Genomic DNA, 19,453 nt, shown 5'->3' with positions numbered 1-19,453 from the left:
TGCCTCTCTCCCATTTGCACTCTGTCTGTCTCTCTCTCAAAAGTGACATAAAGATTAAACAAAAATTAAAAAAAAGAGAGACCTACAGCCTCCTGGGTGCTCGCTACAGGGCTGGATGTGGAGCACAGTCTCCAGGTGTAGGAATGCTACAGGTTTCAAAAGCGGCCACGCAATCTGCCAGTACAGGCTAAGCGATTATCTTCAGGAAAGCTAATTTAAGAACATGAGAAATTCACTGTCCGGAACTGGCTAAGCATTGTACTCAGGGATCTTGCCCTGAGAGTGCTCTTATATTTTTAAAATTTTTTTTTTTTGACATTTATTTATTTTTGGGACAGAGAGAGACAGAGCATAAACGGGGGAGGGGCAGAGAGAGAGGGAGACACAGAATCAGAAACAGGCTCCAGGCTCTGAGCCATCAGCCCAGAGCCCGACGCGGGGCTCGAACTCACGGACCGTGAGATCGTGACCTGGCTGAAGTCGGACGCTTAACCGACTGCGCCACCCAGGCGCCCCTGAGAGTGCTCTTATATTTACTGGACACAATGAAAACATTAGTATTTTATAGGAAATATGTTTATTATTGATCGTTGCAATTCAAAAATACTCTTTTCTCGGGACTGGTCCATCTTACTCTGTCTCTTTAGAGATATTAAATACATCAAAAATGTGAGCAATTTTGCTTAATAATACACAGAAATTTCTGTATGGTAAGCAAGATAGGAATTTCTAACAATGAAACAAGGTCTCCGGAAGTTGTCGGTAAAACAAAGGAAGCATTTTGAGTGACAAGATGTAGGAATCCACGGATAAGATCTAACAGAGCACATGCTGGAAAATGGGATCAAGAAACTTTGCAATCCACCCTCACTCTGAGTTTGCTCTGGGATGGCACAAACATGTCCCGTGAAAGGGGCTTAGAAACAGAACTGCTTTGGTCCGAGGACAGATCCTTTGGGCATGGGACTCATGTTACCTAAGTGCCCCAAAGCCAACTGTTTTTTTCAACTTCTTGTCCACATAATCATGACCAGAGGTCTCAAGGAGAAGAGCACGGAGCATCTAGCTTTGACTTTTGAGCAGATGTAACACCAGCTCTTCATCCTCTGCTAAAGACAGGCCTGTGTCCAAAGGCTCTAAGGTCTCCCACTTGGCCTTCTTTCTGTTACGACTCGTGGGTCCCACGTCTTCCACTTCGCTGTTGTTCCTTTTCCTCATTCCCTGCTTCTTCTTGGTATCACTGGTGGGAACAAATCCAACGATTTACTTGATAAACAACTAAATCCATTATGAAATCAAACACTTAAAATAGGACAAAATCACCAATAACAGAGAGTTGGTAAAGTGGTATTATTACTCAAGAGAGAAAGAAACTGTAACAACATCAGGATATCTGTATGTCATAAGTACCTTCCTATTAACAGATGGGAGCAGAAGGCCTACCATGCACCAGGCACTGCACAGGCACTGTCTCATCCAATCCTCACAATTCTAGGGAGCTACAGTTATATCATCCACAACCTGGGGACACTGATGGCCTGCACTCTGGCTCCTATCTGTGCTTGTCCTGCCGCGGCAAACAGCCTGTATTAAAGTTAGATTACTGTTTTGGTAGCAATCTGTAAGCTAACAGACACCAGGATACCAGATACTAACATCTTCTGTATGAAGTTGTGATATACAGGTTAAGAGTAAAAGAGAACCTCAAATGTCAAATTATTTAAGACATCAAATAAACTTTTTCCATTTAATGGGGTGCCTGGGTGGCTCAGTCGGTTGAGCGTCCGACTTCGGCTCAGGTCACGATCTCAAAGTCCATGAGTTCGAGCCCTGTGTCAGGCTCTATGCTGACAGCTCAGAGCCTGGAGCCTGCTTCGGATTCTGTGTCTCCCTCTCTCTCTCTGCCCCTCTCATGCTCTGTCTCTCTCTGTCTCAAAAATAAATAAATAAATAAATAAATAAATAAATAAATAAATAAATAAATAAATAAATAACTAAATAAAAATAAATTAAAGTCTATATCTAAGACCCAAACATAGTCTTAAAAAAACAAACATTATTACAGTATTCCACTCCTACCACTTTTATTCAACATAGTACTGGAAATCCTAGCTGCTGCAATCAGACAAGAAAAAGAAATAAAAGGCATTCAGATTGGTTAAGGAAGAAGTAAAACTGTCACTATTTCCAAATGACATGACGTTAAATATAGAAAATCCTAAAGACTCAACCAAAAAAAAAAAAAACTATCAGAAATAAATTCAGTAAAGTTGTAGAACACAAAATCAGTATACAGAAATGTGTTGCATTTCTATACACTAATAATGGAGAAGCAGAAAAAGAAATTAAGAAAACAATCCCACTTACAAGTGCACCAAAAGAGGCACCTGGGTGGCTCAGTCAGTTGAGCATCTGACTCTTGATCTCGGCTCAGGTCACGATCTCACAGTTTGTGAATTCAAGTCCCCCATTAGACTCTGCACTGGTGGCATGGAACCTGCTTGGGATTCTGTGTCTCCTTCTCTCTGCCCCTCCCCCACTTTTGCTCTCTTTCTCTCTCAAAATAAATAAACTTAAAAAAATTTTTTTTAAACTTGCACCAAAAATAAAATAAAACAAAACAAAACAAAGTAAAATTCCTAGGAATAAATTTAACCAAGGAGGAGACAGATCTATACTCTAAAAACTATAAGACATTGATGAAAGAAATTTGAAGATGGCACAAATAAATGGAAAGATATACTATGCTTACAGACTAGAAGAGTTACTGTTAAAAACTCCTACTATCCGAAGCAATCTACAGACTCAATGCAATCCCTATTAAAATTCCAATGGCGTTTTTCACAGAACTAGAAAAAGTACTCCTAAAATTTGTATAGAACCACAAAAGACCCCAAATGGCCAAAGCAGTCTTGAGAAAGAAGAACAAAGCTGGAGATATCATAACCCCAAATTTCAAAATAAACTACAAAACTATAGGACTCAAAACAGTATGGTACTGTAGAGAGTCCCCAAATAAACCCAAGCTTATATAGTTAATTAACCCATGACAAAGGAAGTATGGATATACAATGGGTAAAAGACAATCTCTTCAATAAATGGTGCTGGGAAAAATGGACAGCTACAGGTAAAAAATGAAACTGGACCACTTTCTTATACCATACACAAAAACAATCTCAAAATGGATTAAAGACCTAAATATGCGACCTGAACAATAACACTTCTTAAAGAAAATACAGGCAGTGATCTTTTGGACATCATCCTTGGGAACGTTTTTCCAAGTATGTCTCTCTTCACACAAGGGAAAAGCAAAAAATAAACCACTGGGGCTACATCAACCTAAAAAGCTTTTGCAGTTGAACGAAACCACCAACCAAACAACAAGGCAACCTGCTGAAAAGAAGATATTTGTAAATGGCATATCTGACAAGGGGTTAAAATCCAAAATATACAAAGAAATTATACAATTAAACACCAAAGAAGCCAAACAATCCAATTTAAAAATGGGCACAGGAACCAAATACACATTTTTCCGAAGAAGACATACAGATGGCCAACAGGCACATGAAAAGATGCTCAACATTGCTAATTACCAGGGAAATGCAATTCAAAACTACAATGAGGTATTAGAATGGCTAGTATAAAAAAATTAAGTAATAACAAATGTTGGCAAGATATGGAGATAAAGGGACCCTGGGGCACTGTTGGTGGGAATGTCAATTGGTACGGCCACCATAAAAAACAGTATGGAGGTTCCTCAAAAAATTAAAATAGAAATATCATAGGATTCCACTACTGAGTATTTACCCAAAGAAAATGAAAGCACTAATTCAAAAAGATACATGTACCTCTATGTTCACTGCAGCATTTAAAATAACCAAAATATGGAAGCAACCTAAGTGTCCATCGACAGATGAAAGGACAAAGATGTGGCATACACACACACACACACACACACACACACACACACACACACACACAGATAGGAATATTATTCAGCCATAAAAAAGAACAAAGCTTTTGCCATTTGCAACAACATGGATGGATCTAAAGGATACTATGCTAAATGAAGTCAGAATGAGAAAGACAAAAACCATATGATTTTGCTTATATGTGGAATCTGAAAAACAAAACAAACAAAAAGCAGAAACAGACCCATAAACATAGAGAACTGGTTGTTGCCAGAGGGAGGGCAGGGGGACAGGTGAAATGAGGGAGTAGGAGGTAGAGACTACCACTAATGGAATGAATAAATCACAGCCGCAACATAGGAAATATAATCAATGTTATTGTAATAGTGTTATATGGTGACAGATGGTGTCTACACTTGTGGTGAGCACTGCGTAAGGTACAGAGTTGTGGAATCACTAGGTTGTACCCCTGAAACTAATGTAAAATTGTGTGTCAACCATACTTCGATTTAAAAAAACCAAACCACCATTGTTACTGCAGGGTTCTGCATACACTTGAGGCACAGACCATAAACATAAAGCTAGTTTCTGAAGGTACAGGAAATCACTTTATACATTAAAAATAAAAGAAAAAGCAAAACAGCAAAATATTCTCAAAGTATTGTGAGATACCATCATCATGTTCAAAGATGACCCAATTACTGGATGCAGGATTAAAGCAAAACTAAAAGCCCGTCTAATAGCCTTCATAGTAGCAACCCTTCGTCAAAGGCTTGCTAACGGTCTGGCACTGTGCTACATGCTTTATACAGACTACATCATTTATCTTCAGGAAAATCCTTGGTTGGGGAGCATTAGCTTCATTCTACGATTAAATGACTGTACACAGATTATAAACATAGGATTCGAACCCAAGGACTCTAAATTTAGCTCCAAAGCCAGGTTACTGAAAGCAATAAGCTGACTAGCTTCAGTTAGTATTTGAAAGACAAGAAAGAAAAGAATTAGCTGCGGAAAGAACACTGATTTGGCACTAACACAGTCAAACCTTAGCTAATCAACTAACATTTCTAAGCATTAGTCTCAATCTGTAAAGGTGAAGATTATATAATTTACTTAGCAGAATTGCTATAAGAATTACTTAAAATTATATAAATCAAGAACATAGTAATACTCAATACATGTTAATTTCCTTTCTGCTTATAAACTACTTCCTTTCAAATAAATTCTTACACTGATGTTATATAATAGAAAAGCAGAAAAAAAAATCCACAGAAATATCATATTCCAAGCATATGATGTATTCCAAAAAAGAACAAAGTGCTCAAATTTCAATGGAGAATATTACTTCTTAAGAAGCATGCCTGGCTATGAGTGAATTTGCCTAATCAGCATATCTACTTATGCCCAGCTTGAAGCAAAGCCGTAAATAATTTCCCATTTCACCTCCCAGAAATGCTCAGTGCTCTGACTCAGCAGCCATTCTCTCCCACCATCGGAGGAAAGACAAATGAGACAGCACTATGAGATTACTTCAAGCCTCAAACAACTGCATTTTCAAAGGGTACTTGAAGAGATAAACGTGAAAAGAATTCCCCATAACGGGAAATTCAGTTAGCAAAGATAGTTAATTCTTAGTGGAAAGGGCCTTAAAAAAGAAAATATATGGAGTCTTAATCTGATTGTGTATTGCCCATCCTGTTTAAGCTCCACTGGGCTAGAGTACCAGGATTTATTTGGTACAAGGAAATACTGATTTCTGCCCTGCCTGTATTTCAAGAGCACCTCAGAGCAGCTCATCAGAAACAGCCTAATTAGTAGGCTTTACTAATGCATCCTTTGTTAATGTGCTCTTGAACATTATATTCCCTGCAGGAAATAGCTGGTTCAGATAATAAAAGGAAGATGGGAAATTTATGTAACACAAATATTTTCATAATTAGCAGCTTTGCTGCTTTGTGGACCAGTTCAAATTCCAGAAAGGTATTTTATCCTACTTGCCATAGCAAATAAGTAGCAATTTGTATAACAAATTAATTATTAAACAACAATATGGATATTCAATAGGTAAGTCACCTAAAAGGGGGAAAATGTAATGAGTCTAGAAAATAATACGGTAAGCAAGGAAGCAAAATATGGTCACAATGTGGTCTCTTCAGAAAAGGCCCCTTCCAAATGGTGCAGTACTAGAGGGTGAGGTCAGCAACATGGCTGAAGAAGACATCCCCGGTTCATGTCCCCTCCCAACAACATGTGGCATCCTTCCATGGACAGAAGTGTTTTTGTGGGAGCTGTGGGATCCAGCACTAGACACCAAGAGACCTGAGAGGAGTCTCACCCAACCCTGCTTTGGGTAATAGGTAAACAGACTACATCCCAAGTTGTGAACTGGCTCCAGCCCCTCTCGGCAGTGGGAGAACACCATCTTAAACAAACACCCATGGACAGGAACACTTGTGGAAATCCACGTTTCCAGGGGGGAAATTCCAGCACACTAGAGAGGGGAGGAGGAATAGTATGATTTCACTCCTATCACCCCTCCCCCTAGATGGCACAACTGAGGGCTGAGAGATCTTGTCCATAATTTTTCCCATGGTGCAAAGAGAGCAGGTGAGCGAGTGCCCAGCTTTCCCCACTGTGCGGAATGCTGCCCAAAAAGGCCCATGTCTCTCTCACTCTATCCAGAATACTAAATCATGAGCTGCATGGCTAGGGGCAGGAGGCAGGAAAAAGCTGGGAGAGTGGCAGACAGGACTCTCAGAATAAGGAATGTGAATCTTCCTGTGTCATGGATTCCATCAAGAACCCTGCCCATGAACCAGTGGAGATGCCCTGCACACAGATCCCTCCAAGTGGCCCATGGGCACTCCCTAGCACTTGTGTGCCTTACCTATACCCCCCTACACCTGCGTCCGGCTCCCTGTGCATGCTCCTGATGATGGTGGTGGGAGTAAGCTCTGGTAGGTATCTGCTGAGCATCACCCAAATCTGCAGGTCAGGGAAAGACCACCTCAGCATTAGTGCCATTCTTGGAAAAGCAAAAGGGAGGCTGGAAGCATTTGGCCTGATGTGTTGCAGGATCAAGAGAAGACATACAAGTTAAAAAATTCTGCACATGAGGGAGCCAAGAAGTGTGGAGCAGGTGAGAAAACCTCAAAATCCCTGTCTGACCCAGGGGTGACAGAAGACATTTCTCTCTTGAAGGCAGTTAGTAAAGACTAAGGGAGGTGACTGCTACCACAAATGTGAAGACAGCAAGGAACTGACTGATCTAGGAAACATGACACCACCGAAAGGTCACAGAATTTTCCAGTAGCTGATCCCAAAGACATGAAGATCTACAATTTACTGGATAAAGAAATAAAATAGCTATTTTAAGGAAGTTCAACAAGGTACAAAAAAAAAAAAAAAGAAAAGTCAACTAAACCAGGAAAACAATGTATGAACAAAATGGGAAGTTTAACAAAAAGATATAAGTCATTTACCAAAAAGCCCCGGAAACTCTGCAGCTGAAGAATACAATGAATAAAATAAAACTTTAGAAGGGAGGATCAAAGTCAGAAGGAATCAAGCAGAAGAAAGAATCTGCAAGTTAGAAGACAGAAACTTTGAAATTATCTAGGCAGAGAAGAACAAAGGAAAAGAATGAAAGAGAGTGAAAAAAGCCTACATTACCTATGACATACATTCAAAAAACAACAACAACAACAAAACCCCACGACACTCTGTAAATCACTGGAATCCTGGAAGGAGACAAGAGGAAGAAAGGAGCAGATAGCCTATTTAAAGAAATCATAGCTGAGAACTTCCCACAGCTGGGGGAGAGACGTGGATATCCAAGTTGATGAAGGTTATAGGTCCCCAAACAAATTTAATTCAAAGAAATCTCCTTCAAGACACATAATAAAACTGTCAAAAATCAAAGACAAAGACAGAATTTTAAACACAGCGAGAGAAAAGAAACTTGCAACTGACAAGGGAATTCCAATAAGGCTATCAGCAGATTACTCAGCAGAAACTTTACAGGTTTAGAGAGAATAGGAGGATATGAAAAGAAAAAACCTCCAACCAAGAATACTGTATCCAACAAAGCTGTCTTTCAGAAATGAAGGAGAGATAACGACTATCCTGGACAAACAAAAGCTGAAAGAATCCAAGCTGACATGAAAGGATTCATAGTACAAGAAAACATAGGAAACTATCCAATAAACTGGAAAATTCAAGTATATAGTTAAATTCAAAATATGCTAGGGCTGTAATATGGTGGTGTGTTCACCACATAACTCCAGGTTATGGAAGGTTAAAGGTTAACGGGCAAGAGTATTAAAAATAACAATAAGCTACAGGGGGTGCCTGGGTGGTTGTTGGCTAAGCGTCCAACTTCAGCTCAGGTCATCATCTCACGGTTCGTGAGTTCGAGCCCTGCATCGGACTCTCTGCTGACAGCTCAGAGCCTGGAGCCTGCTTGGGATTCTGTGTCTCCCTCTCTCTCTGCCCCTCTCCCACTCACACTGTGTCTGTCTCTCTCTCAAAAATAAACATAAAAAAATAACAATAGCTATAATATTGGTTAATGAACACACAATATAAAAATAGGTAAATTGTGACACCAAAAACCTAAGAACAGAGTAAAAGGATAGAATTTTTGTACGCAATTGAAATAAGCCATTATTAGCATAAAACAGACTATTATATCTGTAAGATGTTTTATGTAAGCTTCATGGTAACCACAAAGTAAAAACTTAAAGTAGATCCACAAAAGATAAAGAGACAGGAATCAGAGCACATCTCTATAGGAAATCAATTCAAAAAGGAAGACAGCAAGAGAGGAAGAAAAAAAAATCAAGGGAATGACAAAACAGAAAAGAGATAACATTAGTAAGTCCTTACCTTTCAATAATTATCCTAAATTAAAATGAATTAAATTCTCCAATCAAAAGGCATAGAGTGGCTGGGTGCATAAGACCCAACTATATACTGTCTACAAGAAACTCATTTCACTTTTAAGGACATAAAGTCTCAACATGAAAGGCTGGAAAAAGATATTCCATGCAAGTAGAAACCAAAAGAGAGCAGGGATAGCTATACTTCTATGAGACAAAATATGCCATAAGCCAAAAACAATTAGCAAAAGATGAAAAAGATCATAACATGATGATAAAGAAGTCAATTCATTAAGAGAATATAACAATCATAAATATATATACACCCAACATCGGAGCAATACAATATATTTAGCAAATACTAACAAATCTGAAGGCAGAAATAAACAGTAATACAACAAGAAAAGAGAACTTCAGTAATCCACTTTCAACAATGGCTAGATTATCCAGACATTTCAATAAGGAAATGTGGAAAATGAACTATACTTCAGACAAATGGACCTGACATATATAGAGAAAACATTCCATATAGAAGCAACAGAATACAAGTTCTTCTCAAGCACATATGTGACAATCTGCAGGACAGATCATGTGACAGGTCACAAAACAACTCTCAGCAAATTTTAAGAAGACTAAAATCTTATCAAGTATCTTTAACACCACAATGGTATGAAACTACAAATCAGTTATAAGAGGAAAACTGAAAAATTCACAAACATGTAAAATTAAACAACATGACCCGCAACAACCACTGGGTGAAGGAAGAAATTTTAAAAACCATTTTTTTAAATCTCTAAAAATGGAAACACAAGATACCAAAACTTGTGAGATGTAGCAAAAGCATCTTCCCAAAGTGGGAAGTTTACAGTGTTAAAAGCTGACCTTAAGAAACAAGAAAGATCTCAAACAACCTAACTTTTCACCTCCAGCGAACTAAAAAATGAACAAATGAAGTCCAAAGTTAGCAGAAGTAATGAAATACAAAGATCAGGAAAAAAATAAATAAGAGACCAGAAAAACAAAATAAAAAAATGATTAAAAAAAACAGTAATTTTTTTAAAAGATAAGCAAAACTGACCAACATATGGCTAGTCTAACTCAAGAAAAAAGAAAGATTAAAAATCAGAAACTAGAAAGGAGACTTAACAACCAATACCACAAAAATATAAAAGGTCATGAGACCCCTGGAGATTAATTATACACCAACCATTTGGATAACCTAGAAGAAATGAATGAACTCCTAGAAACATCAACCTAACAACACTGAGTCATGAAAAAATAGCAAGTTTGAATAGACCAGTAGGGAATAAGGAGATTGAATCGGTAATCAAAATTCTGCCAACAAAGTAAAGTCCAGAACCAGAAGGTTTCCCTAGTGAATTTTACCAAACATTTAAAAAGGAATTAACGCCAATCCTTCTCAAACTCTTCTAAAACACTAAAGAGAATATTCCAAACATGTTTCACAAGGACTGCACTAACCTAATGTGAACGCCAGGTAAAAATAGTAACAAGAAAAGAAAACTGCAGGTCAATATTCCTGATGAATGCAGATGCAAAAATTATTAGCAAGATATTAGCAAACTTAATTCAACAGCATAGTAAAAGGATCCCACACGATGATTCAGTTGGGATTCATCCCTGGGATGCAAGTATGGTTCAACATACCCAAATCAATAAATGTGATATACCAAATTAATAAAATGAAAAATAAAAATCATATAATCATCTCAATAGATGCAGGAAAAGTATTTGACAAAATTCAGCAACCTTTTCTTGACAAAAACTCAACAGATTGGGTAGAGAACAAATATGCCTCAACATAATAAAAACCATATATGACAAGTCACAGGTAACATTATACTCAGTAAAGGCTGAAAACTTTTTCTCCAAGATCAGGAACAATTCAAGGATGCCCATTCTTATGGTTTCTATTCAACACAGTACTAGAAGTCCTAATGAAAGCATCACACAAGGGGAAAAAAAGGCATTCAAATCAGAAAGGAATTAAGATGGCAATTGTTTGTAGATATGATCTTATATATAGAAAATCTTAAAGACTTCACGAAAGACTGTTAGAACTAATAAATAAATTAGGTAAAGTCGCAAGATACAAAAATCAACATACAAAATTCAGTTAACATTCCTTTACATTAAAAGCAAGTTATCTGAAAAAGAAATTTAAAAAAATTACCCCCTACAAACATAACAACATCAAAATCATACTTGGGAATAACTTTAATCAAGGAAGTGAATTATCAATACACTCTAAACTGTAAGATTTTGATGAAAGAAATGTGAAAAAGACAAATAAATGGAAAGATATCCCATATTCATGGATCAGAAAAATTAATACATTAAAATGCCCATACTACCCCAAACTATCTATAGATTCAATGAAATCTCTATAAAAATTCCAATGGCATTTTTCACAGAAATAGAAAAAAATAATCCTAAATTCATAAACTCACTAAAGATTCCAACAAGCCAAGGCAATTCTAAGAAAGAACAAATCCAGAGGTATCACAATCCTGATTTCAAACTATACTACAAAGCTAAAGTAATCAAACCAGTAGTATGGTACTGACACAGAAAACAGTCACACAGACCAACACAACAGAGAACAAATAAACCCTTGCACATATGGTCAATTCATACTTGACAAGGGAGCAGAAAATACTCAATGGAGAAAGGATGGTCTCTTTCATAAAAGGGGGCATGAAAACTGGATAACCACAAAATGAATTAAAGACTTAAAAAGAGGACTCCAAACCATAAAACTCCAGGAAGAAAACACAGGGCTAAATCGCTGTGACACTGGTCTAGCAACAGTTTTCTGGATATGATGCCAGAAGCACTATAAACAAAAGCAAAAGTCAGTAAGACTACATCACAGTAGAAAGCTTCTGCGCAGCAAAACAAAAATGAAAAGGCAACCTACAAAATGGAGAAAATATTACAGGCCATATTTATAATAAAAGTTTAATATCCAAAATATATAAGGAAGTCCTATAACTCAATAGCAAAAAAAAAAAAAATCCCTTCAAAGAGTCTGATTAAAAAACAGGCAGAGGAACTGAATAGACACATACACATGACCAACGAGTACAAGAACAGGTGCTCAATTATCACTAATTAAGAGGGAAATGCAAATCAAAGCCACAATGAGATATGACCTCATACCTGGTAAAATGGCTGTCATCAAAAAGACAAGAGATAACAAGGTGTTGGTGAGAGCGTGGAAAGGGAATCTTTGTGCACTGTTGGTGGGAATGCAATCAGTACAGCCTCTATGGAAACCAGCATGGAGGTTCCTAAAAACAGAACTACCAAATGATCCACAAATCCCTGTTCTGGGTATATTACCCAAAGGAAATGAAAACAGGATCTTCAAGAGTTCTCTACATCCTCGTGTTCATTTCAACATTATTCACAACTGGCAGGAAATGGACACAACCTAAGTGTTCAGTTCAGATGGGTGGATGGATGATATAGCATATTATATATACATAATGGGATATTATTCAACCATGAGAAAAAAGGATATCCTGCCATCTGCAATAAAATGGATGGACCTTGAGGGCATCACGTTAAGTGAAATAAAAGTAAGACAGAGAAAGATGAAATCTGTATGATACCACTTCTACGTGGAATCTAAAAAAAGGTGAACACAGAAACCAGACACTAGAATGGTAGTTACCAGAGGCTGAGGGGTAGGGGAAATGGGGAGATGCTGGTCAAAGGTACAAAGTTCCAGTTTTAAGGTAAGTTCTGGGGATCTAATGTACAACATGGTGATTATAGTCAGCAATATTTTATCAGATATTTGAAAGTTGCTAAGATAGTAAATGGTTAATGTTATCATCTCTCTCTCTCTCTCTCTCTCTCACACACACACACACACACACACACAAACATACCTATGTAATGCTATAGAGGGTTTGCTAATACTAGGGTGAAAATCATTTCACAACATATATAAGTATATCAAGATAACATGCTGTATACCTTACACTTACATAATGTTCTATGTCAACTATATCTCAACAAAGCTGGGGGAAATTGCGTGGCACTAGAAACCTCTATTTTATTTACATCCTGATAAATCAAGTGGAAGGGTTCTGACCTTGTATAGTTAATGTTCCCCGGGGAGTTACTGAATCTAATTAAGACCTCGGATGTCCTTAGGATTGGTCGACAGCCTAATACTGCATGTAACAGTGAGTTAGTTCTAGTTTCTTGGTTCTTTAACTATTATCTGCAATTGCTGGATGGGGCTCTTGTGCCTCCCAATCAAGAGTTCTGTTAGCTGACCTGTGGTAGCACATCATTGATACAATTTACCAATCACATGGTGGGACATTATGAAAATAGGTCTGCTGGAAGGAAGAACCATGATACAGGTGAGAGACAGCAGTAACACCTGTGAATCTTCTCGGAGTAAGTTTACTCCACTGGACTGAAGGAGGTAAGGAAGCTCACAGTATGAACTGACAACTAGGAGGTGGCCTACAAAACAGGGCCAAGAGTCTGGGCCTGAGCTCTGCATTTTATTTTTATTTCAGTATTTCTATGGGACGTAAAGTGTCAAACTATCTCCACATACTTCAAATCTATGAACTCAGTGTCAAAAAGGGCCATCTTACTGCTCAACATTGTAACAGTACAATATATTGGCTGATATAACACAGCTTAAAAAGCAAAAGTACGGCTCAGGGCACTAAAAGCCCCACTATAGTTCTAAACACAAAACCACCAAAGCAAAATAATTCAGAACTATTTATCTTTCAATAATCCAATTAATAGAGAGGCTTAATTAGTAATGTCTGATGTGTCATTTAAAGAACTAATCATACAACAAAACACAAAGAAAAATATCATGTTGTAATATGTAATCTGAACCAACAATAACAGGGAAATGTTACTTCAATGGCTTTGAAATTTAAGTGAAAATGATTACATGGAAGCACATCACAATACCCAATGTAAACATGCAAACCAATTTATTCACTGATAATAAGAAAAAAGGATTTAACACTGAAATGTGAACTCAACTTTAACATGTTAATAAATACATTACTGAGTTTTAAATGGAATATAACTTTCTTATTTTCTAAGTTTTCTAAACCCAAAACTCAATTCTCCCAGAAAGTGAACAGATTTTACAGTAGGTTTGATTTGCTGGTTTCCACATTTTAATTTTTTCAGGTACTTGTAGCTGCCTAGTCACCCAGAATGAGTATAGCCTGTATTAAGTACATTCATGAGAAACAAAAGAGGGAGGAACACCTGGAGTTAACCTGATGAGGTCAACCTTCCTCCTGGCCCCTCTTCCTGGACTCTTCAAATATGGCCCTTGTTTAGATTAGAGAGCCCTCTTGTATGTCCCACCTGTGCCCTTCTTGTCAATGGGGTACCTCCCTCCTGTTCATCCCTCCCTTGCTTCAAGAACCATCTTCAACTTCTATGGGGCTCCCGGATGGCTCAGTCGATTGAGTGCCGACTTTGATTCAGGTCATGATCTCACAGTTTGGGGGTTCGAACCGCACATTGGGCTCTGTACTGACAGCTCAGAGCCTGGAGCCTGCTTCGGAGTCTGTGTCTCCCTCTCTCTCTGTCCCGCCCCTGCTTGTGCTCTCTCTCAAAAATAAAACAAACATAAAAAACAAAACAAAACAAAAAAACCATCTTCAATTTCTCATCTTCCATGAAAGGTACCCAAACTCCCTTATTAAAAATGATCTCTTTCCTCTGAATGCCTACAACTCTGTTGATTAGTAATTTTGCACTTAGCATTACTACTTTCTAACACTAAAATGATTTTTTTTTCACCTGTATGCATCATAACTCCTAATTAGAATGTAAAAACTCCTGGGTGGGAATACAGATTACTACTAAGCTTTCTGGAGGGCAATCTGGTGGCACCTTTCAAAAGTCTTTCAAGTATGCCTACCTAGCAATTTCTCTTCTGAGAATTTATCCCAAAGAAATAATTAAGGATGTGTATAAAGATTTAGTTACAGAACACTGAAGGCAAAACTATATGTAATCTCAGAAAGTTGAAAACCCAAACATCCAATCATAAGGGACTCATTTGTGAAATAAGTTATAAAATTAAAAATGAAAACACTATGCAGCAATTAAAAACAGTGTTGCAGGAATTTCTTTATTGACACTGAAAACAGTTACAAAACCAATACAGAACAAGAGTCCATCTTTAACAAAGGCTTGTATGTATATTTGCAGAGAAAAAGAGCCGGAAGATTTTTTTAGATTATTTTTTTTGCTTGTATATGTATCTTCTCATTTTTCTGTAACAAGCTTGTATTACTCTATGCAATAAAAAAGAAAGTTATATTTGAAGGGAAAAGTAGTTCTGGGCAAAGAATAATTACAATTATTCTCTGTAATTCCACAAAGCTCAGAAGCATGAGGGTAGGTGTGCCACAAACACTTCAACATGGGCCCCTGGATCCACCGAGGTATGGGGAAAGGGAAGATTTCTCTTGTCAGGACAGATGGGGGACGAGTCACTTTCAGCATTTCAAAACACCCACAACTACATGCCTGAGACCAAGTTCTAGCTCCAATTTTAATAACTGAGCTTTGCAAACACTTGACTGAACTGGAAATTGCCTTTGTCAAAAAAAGAAATGTGAAACATTAACTTTTTATTAACATTCTTAAAACACAAAAATCTTTCACAACATAGGAGCCATTAACATTGAAAGCAAAAGTTCTCTGTGATGATGAAAATGTTGCAAGCCACTGTTCTAGACTCAACAACTGTGGTCCATGGACCTTGGACCATAGAGAGAAATTTCTGAGTTTGGTTAGTTCTACTTTTTAGTTTTACCTGTTAGGCTTGTAAGAAAGCCATTCAATAATGATTTCCATGCTCACTATTCCCCAAGGAGAAAATAAAAAGTTAAAAAATAGTCTTCTTATATTTGCTAATGACATATTGGATAAAGGGTTAGTATCCAAAATCTATGAAGAACTTACTAAAGTCCACACCCCCACCCCCAAAATAATCCATTGTAGAAATGGGCAGAAGACACGAGTAGACACTTTTCCAAACAAGACACCCAGATGGCTAACAGACACATGGAAAGATGTTCAACATCTCTCATCATCAGGGAAATACAAATCAAAACCATGAGATACCACCTCACACCTGTCAGAGTGGCTAAAATTAACAGTTCAGGAAACAACAGATGTTAGCGAGGATGTGGAGAAAGGGGAACCCTCTTGCACTATTGGTGGGAATGCGAACTGGTGCAGCCACTCTGGAAAACAGTGTGGAGGTTCCTCGAAAAAATAAAAACAGAACTACCCTACGACCCAGCAACTGCACTACTAGCTATTTATCCAAAGGATACAAAAATGCTGATTTGAAGGGGCACATGAATGCTAGGTTTAGAGCAGCACTACTGACAGTAGTTAAAGTATGGAAAGCGCCCAAATGTCCATCAACTGATGAATGGATAAAGATGTGGTGTATACATACACACAAGCACACACACAATATGGAATATTCATGAAAATGAAACCTTGCCATTTGCAACAACGTGGATGGAACTAGAGTGTATTATGCTAAGCAAAATAAGTCAGACAAAGACAAATATATGATTTCACTCATGTGGAGTTTGAAAAACAACAGATGAAAATAGGAGAAGGGAAGGAAAAATGAGATAAAAACAGAGAGGCAGGCAAACCCATAGAAGGTACAACACAAAGAATGAATCCTAATGTAAACTATAAACTTTGGATGACAATGATGTGTCAGCACAAGTTCGTGGATGGTCACAAACACTAATAAAAGGTAATAGAAAAGGCTGCGGGGGGAGAGGGGACATATGGAAACTACTTTTCATTAAATTTTTACTGTAAAAAGTAAAATTGCTACAAAAATAAAGCCTACTCATAAAAAGATTTGCATAGTGCAAAAGAGTTGCTACACCATCAACGTAACTTCAAGTATTAGTTTTCTCCTCTCATCCCCAAAGAACAACACGCTGCTGTAATGCATAACCTGAAGTGACTGGCCAGTGTTCAGTCGGAATACTCGGACCATCTCACATCCACTCTCCTGTTCTCATAGACGTCATGCTGCCATATACCTTTCCAGGGAGCTGCGACGCTCTGGGCTACAATAGCAGCTGTTTCTTATCTTCATCACTCGCCTGAAACCAACTAGCATCTCGGTCACGACACACACGTGGTTGGAAGACACGGGATGAGAAGGAGCCCAGGAATCTCCTCTGGCAGGAGTACGTGTAAGGGTAGAGCCACGACTGGGCTGTTAGAGAAAATATTTAAATTCTGTTAACTGTCCCAGCAATTAAGGGTTAGAATGTCGGAATGATTACTCCTTCTTTACTTAAAGGTTTTCAATAATTTTTCAGGTTTCCCCTCACAGAGGTTTTTCCCAACCATCTCATACAAAGTCAGCGCTTCCAGATCCTCTGTCCTTATCCTCACTCATGGCTTTCAGGGTCCTAAGCAACCACTCTTTTCGTCTTTTTGTTTACTTCTTTAAGTCTGTCACCCCGCCCCCAACCTCCCCCAGAGGCAAAGCTCTGTGAAGACCGGGATCAAGTCTCTCCTCTTTACAGCTCTACGGCAGGCACAGAGTCAGGGCACTTCCCACACTCCCATACGGTAGGTAATATGGACTCTCTATCCATATGATCAACAGAATACATGACACTGACATTTTCGTCACCGTATCATTTATTATGTCAGTCAAGTCTATGGGATATTTTTGCAGACTGTTTTTTTTTTTTTTACATTAAATATAATTTATTGTCAAATTGGTTTCTATACAATACCCAGTGCTCATCCCTACAGGTGCCTTCCTCAATGCCCATCATCCACTTTCTCCTCTCCCTCACCCCCCATCAACCCTCAGTTTATCTTCAGTTTTTAAGAGTCTCTTATGGTTTGCCGCCCTCCCTCTCTGTAACTTTTTTTCCCCCTTCCCCTCCCCCATGGTCTTCTGTTAAGTTTCTCAGGATCCACATATGAGTGAAAACATGTGGTATCTGTCTTTTTCTGCCTGACTTATTTCACTTGGCATAATACCCTCCAGTTCCATCCACGTTGCTCTTGCAGACTGTTTTAAACAAAGGCCTGCCACATCGTAATGAATGATTTTCATGAGGAAGAAAATGGAAAGCAGGTATCCCAGAGGACATTAAATTTTATTCTTGTAAAAACATACGCATTTAAAAATTCCTATCACAGTTCTGCTTTTAATAATTAAAAGGATTATCATATATTAATGGCCCTATGATGTATCATACTCTTTCTTTTTACCTTCAATAGATTTTCACAATAACCATGCAAGGTAAGAATTATATTCATTTGACCAGTGAAGAAAACTGAGGGTCACAGAGATTAAGTACCTTGTCCATTGTTCAAAATTTTAAAAAGGCCGTAAGATTCAAACTCAGATCGGATTCCAAAAACCAGTTTTCCCACAGGGCCAATTAGCCTGCTCTTCTCATATAAACTTAATTTCACAAAACTACTTCTTCCATGTTGCAAAGTTCATGATAATATGGCACAAAGATCAAGGTTCCCAAATTAAAGGCAGTGGTGTATGTGAATAAGGTATTCAGTCTCTTGATCCACAGAAGTTCAGGTAATTCCTATTTTACACCTGCTAGAGCAACTATTTTTGAGATACAGATGCCTCTGAGACCATCCTTCCAGGAGCAGACCCAGTTTAAATTCCTACGGATTAAAACAGAAAGGCAAAAGGAGAGAGACTAATTCACTGATATACTACTTTTTCATGTAAAATACTAGGTCTTACACCACTTGATTTTTTTTTTTTTTTTGTTTAATTCTCTCTGCCCCTTATGTCGCTTTAGCCAGACTTACACAAGTGGAAAGGGACAGAACAAATAATACATTACCAAAAAAAGAAAAACAAATTTAAAAAAAGACAGAACATAATCAGTATTTGCCGCGAACAAGAAGACCGCTCGTTGTTAAACAGCATACTTTAAATAAATGATGTGTGAATTACCTCCAATAAAAAGAGATCAGAACGTCCTCTGTAACCTGGAAACCATACTCCCTGGGCTGCACAGAATGCTGCAGTCAGAACCACTACTCCAAGCCTCAAGAATGTTCCAAGCGCTGTCTGTTATGGCTGTGGCCAAGGCACCAGAGAAGAAAAGGATCTACTGGGAAATCCTGTCAACTTCTTCCCTGGAGTATGCAGGCTTTGCAGATACACAGTGTAGTAGAGTGAGCACTAAACTTCCAAAGACACTGGGGCAAGCAGTTCCAATTATTAAGTGATAAAATGGCAGCCAGAATCACTGGGGCTTCTGTAAGCCTGACACTAGAAAAGAGCCTGCAGCCGGAAAGCACCATGATGGCTTGCTCATGTCGGAGCGCTTAACTTCTGTAGCAGCTGCATTTATTCATGTACAATTAGGGGTCTGTTACATCATAAAACAGAGGATCACCATCACCGCACAAGCCTATTCAGACATCTAACAAAAACCAGGACGAGGTGTAGACTGAAGAAAGCACATTCCCTTTGCTATAGCGTCTGTGCATCTTTTCAAATTCTTGCTTTACTCTTTTTCTGGAATGCAAAGGAAAGAAATCAGGTGAAACTGCTAACTAATATAACTA

General features: G+C 38.1%; 1 protein-coding gene across 1 annotated transcript in view; it reads right to left on the bottom strand.

The window, feature by feature from the left end:
- Positions 1–558: 558 nt before the first annotated feature.
- The window catches only part of DDX10 (DEAD-box helicase 10), a 278,794-nt gene continuing 259,899 nt past the window's right edge, over positions 559–19,453 (bottom strand). Inside the window, exon 18 of the mRNA XM_011286334.3 lies at positions 559–1,240. Within this exon, the coding sequence (XP_011284636.1) occupies positions 1,063–1,240 (178 nt within the window). The 3' untranslated portion in view covers positions 559–1,062. The remainder of the gene's footprint in view (positions 1,241–19,453) is intronic.

This window comes from Felis catus, chromosome D1 (genome assembly GCF_018350175.1).
Source record: "Felis catus isolate Fca126 chromosome D1, F.catus_Fca126_mat1.0, whole genome shotgun sequence".
In the NCBI taxonomy this organism is placed as follows: Eukaryota; Metazoa; Chordata; class Mammalia; order Carnivora; family Felidae; genus Felis; species Felis catus.
The sequence above is the reverse complement of the archived record's forward strand: the minus strand, read 5'-3'. Positions and strand labels throughout refer to the sequence as shown.